A 12299-nucleotide genomic window follows, 5' to 3' on the forward strand; every position below is an offset into this window, starting at 1 on the left:
TGTCCGCGCGAGTGTTGCTTCCGCTCGGGAGGTGCTGCGTGCGAGCGACGACTGTTTGCATTTGTTGTGTTAGCAAGCGCAGGCACGTATACAGGGGGGGGGTTTGGGGTTCAAACCCCCCCGAAATAATTTCTTTAAAAATTAAGTCAAATTTATTATATTCCTATTATTATAAAATATTTTTATAATTAGCTGTTTGTGACTGGTTTTCTCTGTTTATTAGTCGGATATGAAATACACGTTTATACCTATATTATAGTATTATAGTTGAATGATCGAGGTGATTACTGAGAACTACGCTCGAACACAGAACAGTATAGTTGCGATTTGCGATATACCTAGAAAACTCTTTTAGGATAATCTTATCTTATCTTATTTCCGTACCTACTCGATCGAACCAAAAATTTCTATTGAATTGCTAAACTACAATAATAAAATCATTAAACGATGACGATCGTTTAGTTTTAGTCTGTGTTCGGTATTAGAACGGTAACGAGTGCGATAATGTTTTGGTTATTTTTGCGAGTTCTAACTTATGAAAACTGATTAACCAAATTTATTAAATATCATATATTTTATTATTATTTTTTTACAATGAAAAGAAATAGTGATCAACCATCTTTATTCGATTTTGGTGTAAAAAAAATTAAAAATAATGAAGAAACTGAAAGTGAATCGAGTAGTATTGAAAATATTGCAACCGAAGTTGATGTACGCTTTGCAGACCCAACTTGATACAAATATAGACAATGAATCGTTGAAAAATTATTCTCTGGATATTGGATTATTTTTATCAGCTTCTAATAATATAAATGATGCAAAAAAATACGAGTTATTAAAAAATCCATGGACACCGCCCAAAAATTACCAATTTCCCATCGAACAACAAAGGCGGCTGAAATTTCAATTCGATTGGTTAATCCGTTTTCCTTGGCTTGTTTACTCCGAAAAAGTGCAAGGTGCCCTGTGTAAATGCTGTGTACTATTTGCCAATAACAGTGTTGGTAAAGGGATCCATCAAAAATTAGGTGCTTTGATTATAAAACCTTTTACAAAATGGAAGGATGCCATTGAACGTTTTAATCGTCATTCAAACTCTGAGTATCATAAGCTTTCAATCATTCGCTCTGAAGAATTTATTAAAGTAATGGAAAACAAAAAAAATAATATTGCAAATGAGATAGATATTTCACGAAAAAAACAAGTCATTGAAAATCGATCTATTCTTCGTCCAATAATTGAAACCTTAATTTTATGTGGAAAACAAAATATTGCTTTAAGAGGTAATAATGACAGTGGAAAAATATATGATGAAAGTATAGAAACAAATGACGGGAATTTTAGATCTTTATTAAGATTTAAATCATTGACTGATCCTATTTTAGACAAACATTTAAGAAACGCAACTTCTTTTGCATCTTACACGAGCTATATTTTGTAACCCCCCCCCCCCCCCCCGAAATTGTATTCTGTGTACGTGCCTGAGCGAGCGTCTACTCGTTGTGAGCTGCAGACCTCCATGACCCCGGTCCGCGCGGGCGGCGAGGGCGTCCGTAGGTTCGTCAATGCTAGATATTATTGCTAGCACGTTGGTGGGCAGTTTCTGTAGCCAAAATTCCTTGAGCGCCACTTCCCCGAGGTTTTGCGGGGGCGGCGTTGTGCATGTCTCTGATGTAGTGATCGCCCTGAAGGACACACTGAAAAAAATATTCTGTTAGGAGAACTGAAATACAGTAGTTACAACCGTGCTTACCAGTTGGCTCAGGGACAACAATATCTTAAGTTACAGTAACAAACTCATTTTTGTTAACTAATAACTGTCATGGGTACAAATCAATTCGTTTGGAATACAACACTTAATTTAGGCTTGTTTACAAAACTCATAACTAAAAAGTAAGAATTACAAATTAATATGTAACTATGCAGGAAAACATGTCGTAGTTGTCACAGAACAGTTAGTTAAATTTGTTCGATATTAGTTACTATGACAATGGAAGTTCGTTTTGGTCTACAAGTTATTTTGATACCAATACAGAACTCTTTTGTAGTAAGTACATACTCAATGATTAATACAACAATGCAATTTAGTTAACGTTGTTGTTAAGATCTGTTATCTCTACAAAACAGACAATGGTATACACATTTTATTTCTGTTACAATTACTAAATATTCAGTGGGTACAGTGCTCAAATTTGGTGGGGGGTACCTACCAAAGGAATCACAGCCCCCTGTTTTTCGAAATATGTAAGCACTACCCCTCAAATTGTTTTCCCAATTGCCTTTATGATCAGGTAAAGGAAAATTGGATCAATACTTACTTTTTACTTAAATGCATCCCCATATTTTTATTTTTCCAATTTCAGCACTGATACTGTAAGCATAATAGTTTTTATTAGGTGAAGAACTATTGAAATAAAATAACAACCGCCAAATTTGTTTTTCTTATACTGTTTATTTTACATATATTTTAAAACAAATTTTTTTAACAAAAAAGTTTTAGGTATTTTAAAATTTTACCTAAGTAGGTACATAAAATACATTTGTTATATAAATAAAGCAGCAATATAATTTATAAAGGACTTCTTAGAGTAATATATTTTGTTCCATTTGATACAATATTTAAAGTATTTGGTACACGAGAAGGAAGTAAATCCTGAAATACATAACTAATATTATTGGTTTCTGGTAATGTTATTTCATAACAGTAAATATGTTCATCGAAACCTATTGTTGTTAAAATGTTGCACCCAAATAATACCCTGATTTGTGCATAAAGAAATTTATGATTGCAAATTGAGGATTATTATCATTTAAAATGTCTAATGTCAATATAGTTTTAGGTTTGTAACGGGTTCCTCCCACTTCAGCCCAATTTACTCGAATTAATTGTTCATCTATATTCAGATTTAGTTTATTTAGAATTTGATGCTGTTTTATAGAGTCTAATTCTGTTTGAGGTCCTATATTAATATTATTACATAGTTTACCATTAATAAATGTTTCATTCAATTTAAGTTGATGTTTGATTGCCAAAGTCTTGCAAATTTTACGCCTATTGAATGAAGACCTAGCCGAAATTTTTGATACTTTATGTTTTGCTTCATATCTCATAGACCATAAGTGAATTACAGGTCCAAATTTTTTAATAAATGAAATTTTGGTTTTAAACGTTTTTTACTATAGTTTAAATACAGTTCATTCATTTCAGCAACCAAGGTCTGAAGCCTTGAACAACTGTCTAATTCAAGTGATGTTGATAATATAACAACATCTATAACTCTCCGCATAGCAATATATAGACCCCAAACTGGTTCTTCTGAGGGTACAAAATCACCAACTAGTAGACCAAAGTACATAATTAACGTCAACATTTCGGAAGCAGATTGTCTAATATTTCCTTGTTTAATATAATCTTCTGTAAGTGCACACGGTTTATTGTTTTCAGGTCCATAGTCAAAGCAAAATAGCCTGTTATTCAATACTTGTAGCGTAAAAAGCTTTAATTGATAAATATAGTATTCTAAAATAAAACTCATAATATATATAGAGCACCCTTCCAACATATCGTGCATAACGTCTACTCCTAGTTGATCAAATAAACTAAAATTATTCACACAAAACCAAATACACTTTTCTCTTACACCAGTAGCAGACACATCATTATGTGATAATTGAGCATAATACTGCTCAGTATGTCTCAATAAACTTTTATCTTCATAGCATTGAACCCACATATGTTCTTTTCTGACAGTACAAATTCTACAGGGAAAGTTGGAGGAGAAACTCTCAGTAAAACCTGTGATGGAATGCAGTCCTAGGTTGTCACCTAAAATAAGGCCCAACTCAAAATACAATTTACCTTCATAATCAGGTGTACTTATTTCAATACCAGTTTCTTGTAAAAAATTTAATTCATCGATTAGTGGCTGAAAAATAATCCTATTTCCAAATTCAACTCTGTCGGAAGAATGAAAAATTAAGGCCAGAAAAATATTAGATAATACTGTAGAACGATAAGAAGGGAGACATGGTACTGAAACGTAAACTCCTCCTAATTTATGTATTCCAGAATGACTGCCAAGGGCATTGCCACTCTCAAAATCGTCAAAAAAAATAAAAAGTGGAAAGACAACACTTTCCCCATGACTAACAGCTCTACTTTGCCAATATGTGCCTTGAATAAAGTTTTGAATAATTTTATTATCTGATTTTAAAGTTTTCATATGGTCTAATGTTTCAGAAAGCACATTTTGTAATGAAACAAAATTTTTAAGAACATTTCGTAGAGGTATAAATTGTTGTGTACAGGTAGAAGGTTCTAGAATGGATATACCACTTTTAACAACTTTATTGAGTCTTTGACCTATAACCATTTCTTTTGGTTCTATAAAAGAACCTTGCTTATTAAAATACGAAAACCTTTTATGTTCAGTTTTAAAATTGATTAATGGACTTTCAATATCTTTTACAACATTAAAAAAAGAACCAAAACATTCTTTTGACATTACCTTCTGAAAATACTGTTTCCATACCATCGACAACAATTTGAACAGCATTTCTGGGCATTATAGGATTTGCATACAAACATGCTAGAAATGTTCAACATTTCGACTGGTTCTATGGTAAATTTGCTATTACTACTCACGTTAGATGGAGGCAAAAAATCAGAATTAGCGTTAGTAGTTGCTGTGGACTTTAAGAGAGTATTGTCTTTGAGTAATACTTGTGAATGTAATGAAATCTGTACTAAATCTTTTCAATGTCTTATTAAATGTTTGGTATATGAATTTTTTAAGTAAAATGACCTACTACATTCTCCTTCAGCACAATTATACACATCAAATGTATGATCAGAATGTTGAAAATCAAAATGTCTTAAGAGTATATTAGTATTAATAAAAGTTTTTTTACATAAAAAACACGTAAACATATTGTTTTACAAAACTTTAAATATAAAAATTATAAATAATAACTATGTAATTTGAAGCAGAGAATTCTTTAAATTTAAAAAATAAAAATATACAGTTTTAAATAGTTATTTCAACGTCTGATAAAAAAGCATTGACTGCCGTAAAGTTTTTATCTAACGGTGTATTTAATTTGTATAACCCTTTTTGAATAAAATACCAAATAGCTTCACTCTCTGATGGATATTTAGCGTTAAGTGTGATTATAATTTTGAAACAGCAATCGACTGCTGAAAGTATTGAACTTAAACGATAAAATGTATTATCAACTATCACAAAGTAATTAGAAATCTCTTTTAAAGAAGAACCCACTATTAATACAAATGGCTGTAAAGTTTGGCCTAATCTTACCAATTTATCTCTTCTTCTTGATATTGTTTCTTTTACTTCGGCACTATTCAACACGTGTGTTATGAAACCATCCCTCATCTCTACTTTTGATGGTCTCCATTGCAGTTTTGCTTTTTTCCCTTTAGAAATGGATATGCCAATCAGAAATGGTAGACACAGTGACACAGCAAGATTTGAAATTTCTTCGTTATCTAAAAAAAATAAATACAAGTTTTAATAGTTACTTTAAAGTAATATTTTTTAAAAAAAATACCTATTTATCATTTATGGATTCTTTAAATTTTACTTTTTAAAGTATTATTATTATTTTAAAACAGAAATTGTCAAACAAAAACCAAGAAACATTAACTATTTTTTATACTATTATATTTTTAACCTTTTAAACAAACTACCTACTGAGAAAATATAAAAACCATTTTTTTGAATACCTACCTATAATTTGATCATTTATAATTTTTTCAAAAATCAGATTAAAACAAAAATGATTATTAACGATTAACATTAAAGACAATTTGTTTTTTACAATGTACCTTCAGAGCTCAACTGCACATACTCCTTCAAAAGTTGATTGGTTGAAAGGTCCTTGGATTTATTAATTTTCTCTGTTGCCAATTTGAAAATTTTATTTTTGCACAGAGGTAAAGTTTGATACAATCGATCACTAAATCCAGGATAAGCCACATCAAAGTCCTTCAAAATCTGAAAAAATGTTTTATTTTTATGATAAAAGACCAGTGTTGGGAAGGAACGCGTTCCTGGAACGCGTTCCTTTTATAGGAACGAAGCTCGGAACGCGTTCCATTTAAAATATAGGAACGAGGAACGGGAACGAGTTCCTATTTTGAAGGAACTTGAACAAAAATTTCCGTTCCTCAAATAATGAAAAAAAAAATATAAATATATTTATTTTTAACACGTTGAGTGCCACAGTATATTTTATGAAGCGCATATAGTGTGTTTCCGCGCCAAAACTGAGCCGCGATGCCGTCAGTCGACTACGTGTCGTGTTCCGGGTCGTTTCCGGTTCCGCGCGCCATGGAGGCATGGACCAATAAACGAAATACGAACCTAGCGGATTATTATTGAAATGGTGACAATAAGCGAATCACTCTGATAAAGTAGACGTCTGTCTTAACAGTTAGCACGAACTAAGATATAACTGTGTATCACGGACTAAGATATATCTTAGTCCGTGCTGTGTATATAATATGTTCATGATCTTAGATAAGATAACGATGTTATTGTGATAATCATGCCATAATGGTTGAAGTTAAACAATTTAAATGATAACAAAGTACAAATATGATATAATATTATATCTGATATCCTAATCATACGTTTTGTCCATGATTAAAGATATATGTTAAATCGTGCCATCGTGGTTTTGTCGACTATCGTCTTGATGTGAGTCGTTTTAATTTAAATTTTAAACGATATTAAAATTAATAAAATTATTGTCTGACGTCTGAGTGTCTGACCGTGTGTTTCTAGTTTTCAGTGTTTTCACTTTTCTACATTGGTTATTGTTATTTCAGTTATTTGTTTGAAGTTCGAAAATAATATGTCCAACTCAACACCAACAACACCCACTGAAGGAATTTTACCGGATAGTTCAAACCAAAATGGTAAGTACAAAACTACAAACCTATGAAACATTTGTTAAATCTCAAAAGATTTGTTAATATTTTGACAACTAATCTTATGATTACAATGGTTATTAACAAATGTTCTTGAACCATAACTAATATTTTATTTATTTAAAAATGTATTTTATCAGAATGTTTGCCATGGTCTGGGATTGACAGTTTTTTTTTGTTCAATGGCTACAAAGGAAATAATGTGCTTGCCATGTGCGTTATGTGTATTCCTACGATCAAAATAATTAGTACGGCTAAGAACACCACAGCCAACCTTCGACGTCATAGAAGATGGTATGTTAATGGGTTATTTGCTACCAACTCTTTATGCTTTAGAAAAAAAAATGACTATTTTAGAACAAAAAAACTTGCAATTTTGTAGCCCACTTGTCAAGACAATTAAAAATTCATTAAAAAAAACGATTTAGCTCAGTATGGAATAAAAAAGAGTTCATTATAGCGTCATGTTTAATTCCACGATTTAAACTTGTTTGGCTTGAGGGTTGTATTGGTTGTAATTATTTCACAGCAGAAGCATGGCTCAAGACTTTATTTGAAAGTGTGGATGAATCGAATAATTCAGAGAATAGTGAAAGTGACTATGCCTCAGAAGACTTTTTCTGTTTACCAGTTGCTAAAAAGAAATCAAAAAAATCCTCATGCATGGAAGAAATTGAATTGTATTTGAAGTCTCTAATATCTGTTATGTTTATAGAACTTTTTGTAATCATCACTTATTATAATCGTAAAGTAAACCAAAATACCAGTGACGCGTACTAAATATAGAGTTGTTTTCTCTTTATATTTTGTTGTCTTAGCCATATGCTTTGTTGTAATCACATAGTATACTTTGGTTATAATTACCAATTTCCAATTGGTAATTTTGACGGAGTATTTAATTATACAAACAAGTATGATTTGTTAGAGACACCAAATATTCTGATAAAAGTATTTAATTGCAGTATGCACTATTCAAGTTGTAACAATTACAAAACAACTTGTACTTGCAACTAAAGTGCGATTACCAAAAATACATTTGAATATATCACAGATTACATAGTTATACCAAGTATACAGTTTGATCTGTTTAGCTATATTCTGGTTATGTCTACAATTTCTCGTCTAACTGAACACTTCTGTTAATTATTTTAATCATTTTTTTTTCAGTGCACGTTGAACACTAATACAATAATTATTTAAACGACGTAGCACGTTCGTTGTCGTATTGAGTTGTGGTTGCGAAAGATAGGTAAATAATTAATAACACTTGTTAGACTTTTTAAATATGACAATTACATAACACTTTATTATTACAAGTTTGAATTACAAAATAACTATAAGCACTGTCGTAAGCTTGATAGACCTACGGGCTGACTATCTTCTAAGTAATAGTAGGTGCTCTACCCGTATTTATGCGGGTTCTAACAATGACGTATTGGTGGCGTGATATCTATATTCTAATATTACTTCCCTAGTAATGTCAAATTGCATTATGATGGGACTAGGTAAAACAACTTGTTGTTTTCACCTCTGATCCACGCTTCCTGTTATTTAGGCCTATTTTACATTGCATATTACTACCTACATTACCCATTATAAATTATACTAGATGTATAATTTATTCTACGTGATATTGTTTAATATCGTATTATAGCTGTGGGTATTAATACTTCCCTAATATTGTTGAATTGCATTATTTTGTGACTCGGTAAAACAACTTGTTGTTTTCACCTTTGCTCTATGTTTCCTGTTATTTAGAATTATATTAAGTATAATACCTAATTAGTATAATACCTACGTTTCTACTCATAAATTATACTATGTATAATTTATTATTTTACTTATTTTATTTTATTTAATATAATATAATGGCTTTTGGGTTTACTACACTGAGCATCTGAGAGGGTCAGCGGTCGCCGATGCCTCCGGGGAGGACAATCCCGTGGAAACGCGTGGATCGAGGAACGCCGAAAACGTCGATGAGGCGGCGGCGGATTCCTTCGTACGTGGCTGAGGACCCGAGCAGGTCAGCGACGGTGCGAATGCCCTCTTCATCGAGCACGGTCAACACGTGTTTGACGCGTGTGTTGTTTGCTGAAATGCGTTGAAACGCGAAGGTTGCTTCTGCATGGGTGAACCAGTGCTCGGGCGCGTGCCACCAAAAGGCTGGAAGGCGGGCGACGGTGGCTACGTCAGGCGGTGCCGTGTTAACGGTGGGCGGGGAGGTGTTCGCGTTACCGCTGCCGCCTCCGCCTTGTACATTTTCGGATCTGTCCTGCATGATTCACTCGCGACGGACTGATCGCAAGAACGGGGTAAGCGAAAAGCGTGTATGAATATCGAAGTCACCAATGTGGAGTAGTCGGTACTGTAAAGGAGTAGCTTTACGTACTAAATTCACGTGTTAGTGTATAAGTATTATTCTACTCACAGAGGCAATTCTCCTTGAGTTGTTATGGTCTCTTAGGCGTAACCTCATAGTTAGAAACCACATTCTATTTTGGCAAGCTAATCAAGGGGAGCGGCCAACAACAAGTTATCATTACGAGGCGACGGTTGCGAGAATAACAACTTATTGAACCAGCTACATCCACCTCAAGGACGCCCTGTCCATGCGCAGGATCCATCAAAGGAACCGACATCTAGGGGGCTGGGAACACAGTAAAGACAGATGTACCTGGACCAGCAACGCAGAAGCGACTTCACGCCACTAGCCATATACAGGACGACTACGACTACTACTACTATTACCACGACGATATTATACATTTCATTCTGTTATAATAAAATACTGCATTTATAAATCTAATTTGACTACTATTATTTTCAAATCATCTACATAGTGAATCCCTGAAGGGGCAGCACGTAACATTGGCGCAGTTGGTAGGATATTCATTCAAAGGAGGCAACCATCAAAGGCTACAGTCAACAAGGAGGAATTGATCACTCTTCCAAGGCGACAACTCTGAAGAAGAACCCACACAAAACAAATAAGTCACGTTGCGGCACCATCAAATTCATCAGCATCAAGGAACACCGCTTTATTGTGAGTGAATAACTATTTTAAATTTGTTACATAGACGTATGCAACATAATAAAACAAAAGTATTGTTAAGTAGTCGAGCATTGGTATATTGGTGTAAAACGTAAAATTATATTGAATTAAAGGGTATTATTGAATTATAATTGAAGTTTTATTGAATTAAAAGGGTATTATTGAATTATTATTGAAGTTTTATTGAATTAAAGGGTATTATTGAATTATTAATGAAGTTTTATTGAATTTAAGGGTATTACCGAGTTATTATTGAAGTTTTATTGAATTAAAGGGTATTATTGAGTTATTATTGAAGTATTATTGAATTAAAGGGCCATTATTGAATTATTACTATTATGAGAAACGTATTAAATAAATGGTGAAGTGATTTATGAACAAAGAAGGTACATCTCCCTTGAACGTAGCTAATTCATTGTATAACACTAGTGTAGAAGACGAGTTAAACGAAACGAATAGACAAATTGAATTATTAAGCCCGATTAGAAGCCCAGCACAGTTGAAAACCCAGTTAGATGCCCAGTTAAAAGATAACCCAAGTAGAAACCCAAGCCCAGCACTTAAACCTACTACACGTAGTACAGTTACAGAGAGTTTATAATTTCAATCATTAGATTATACAACTAAAAAGCGCGCAAAGAAAATGGTGGTTATAAGATTAGAAGACGTTTTTAAATTAATACCACTATGTACAGGAATATACGATATTTAGCAGTTTATAAATGCATGCGACATGGCAGTAAGCTTAGTAGAGGAGGCAAATGTACCAACGTTAGTCAAATATATTACTACAAGGTTAACAGGTAAAGAAATGATTAAATATAAAAATGTGTCGAAGTGGACATATATAAAAAGTTATTTAACAGACGCATTAGAGGTCACCGCTACGGCTTCAAACCTTACAAATACAACTAAATTCTATAAGGATGCACAATAACGAAGACGTAGATGATTATTGCCATAGAGTAGAAAAATTATATTACCAACTATGTACCGCCAGTACACTAGGTAAAATAGATACAGAAGCAAAAATTATACATGAAACACTTAAGGAACAAACGCTAGCAAACTTTATTAAACGATTAGTAGAACCGATTAGGACAATAGTAAAATCACGTAATCCGAAAACCCTTGAAATGGCTAAACAGTTATCAAAAGCTGAAAAGGTCGGACATAATACGGAGAGGGATAATTATAGGCGTAGAAATGAAAATTCAAACAACAGAAGTAGTTTTTCACGTAACAATAGTAATAATTATCAGAGAACGAATAATACGAATTACAATAACAGAAACAACGGACATTTTCGATCAAATAACTTTACGAAACCGAATAATTTTACGCGAACAAATAATAACCAACGAACAGATAATTTTCCACAACCAAATAATACTAACAGGCCAGGTATAAAATGCTATAATTGTAATGGAAATCATTATGCATAGCAGTGTAGAAACAATCCAAGAACTAACTATGCAAATAACAGTAGCAACAACCGTCCATCTAATAGAAACAATTTTACACATCCACCAACAAGCTATAATATACAAGTAGCAACATGTACATATTGCAATCGAAACGGGCATAATATTAATGCATGTTACAAAAAACGAAACGATGAAAGTAGACACGACAATAGCTCGGGAAACGCCAACGTATCGAACGAAGGGCGCGGTACTCGTTCGATAAAACAGATTATCGCAGAACAATCAATGCACGATGCTACCACATCGTTGCAACTATAGAAAATAACCATATAACATTTAACTCGTCCGCTGCTTAAACAAAATAATTACATTTTATGATAGATACAGGTAGAACATACTCAAAATAAATTGCTTGCGTGAAGATTTAGAAGTAGACGAAACTCAAAGAATAAATTTACGTGGGATAAACGAGAACCTCATTCAAACCATAGGGAAATTAATAATACCGATAGAATTAAACGGAAAAAATATCAGTGCAGAATTTCATATAGTAGGAACACGATTTCCTATTCCCAAAGACGGTATTCTAGGAAACGAGTTTCTCTCAACTAATAATGTAATAGTAGATGTAGCGAAAAACAAGTTGATTATCCAAACGACCTCCCATTCACCAACAATGATTAATGAAATCGTAGAGGAAACCAGTTCTATCAAATTAAAACCACGAACCGAAACTATTATAGGAATTTTGATTGCCGACCCATTAGTTGAAAACAAGAATATTCTAATACACAAACAACAATTAGTAAAGGACGTGTTTTGTAGTAATACAGTATCCATCGTTAACAACGGTAGGGCAATA

General features: G+C 32.9%; 2 protein-coding genes across 2 annotated transcripts; both read right to left on the reverse strand.

Moving 5' to 3' along the window:
• Positions 1-3125: 3125 nt before the first annotated feature.
• LOC132932744 (uncharacterized) lies at positions 3126-4566 on the reverse strand. Its single transcript, XM_060999109.1, has 3 exons — positions 4509-4566; positions 3642-4462; positions 3126-3497 (listed from the first exon to the last, which is right to left on the reverse strand). The coding sequence occupies exons 1-3, from the start codon at positions 4564-4566 to the stop codon at positions 3126-3128; spliced, it is 1251 nt and encodes a 416-aa protein (XP_060855092.1).
• A 461-nt stretch (positions 4567-5027) lies between these two features.
• LOC132932745 (uncharacterized) lies at positions 5028-9236 on the reverse strand. The gene is made up of 4 exons (XM_060999110.1): positions 8962-9236; positions 6834-6963; positions 5849-6017; positions 5028-5509 (listed from the first exon to the last, which is right to left on the reverse strand). Exons 1-4 carry the CDS (start codon positions 9234-9236, stop codon positions 5028-5030), a joined length of 1056 nt encoding a protein of 351 aa, XP_060855093.1.
• Positions 9237-12299: the final 3063 nt, after the last annotated feature.

This window comes from Metopolophium dirhodum, chromosome 1 (genome assembly GCF_019925205.1).
Source record: "Metopolophium dirhodum isolate CAU chromosome 1, ASM1992520v1, whole genome shotgun sequence".
Classification (NCBI taxonomy): domain Eukaryota; kingdom Metazoa; phylum Arthropoda; class Insecta; order Hemiptera; family Aphididae; genus Metopolophium; species Metopolophium dirhodum.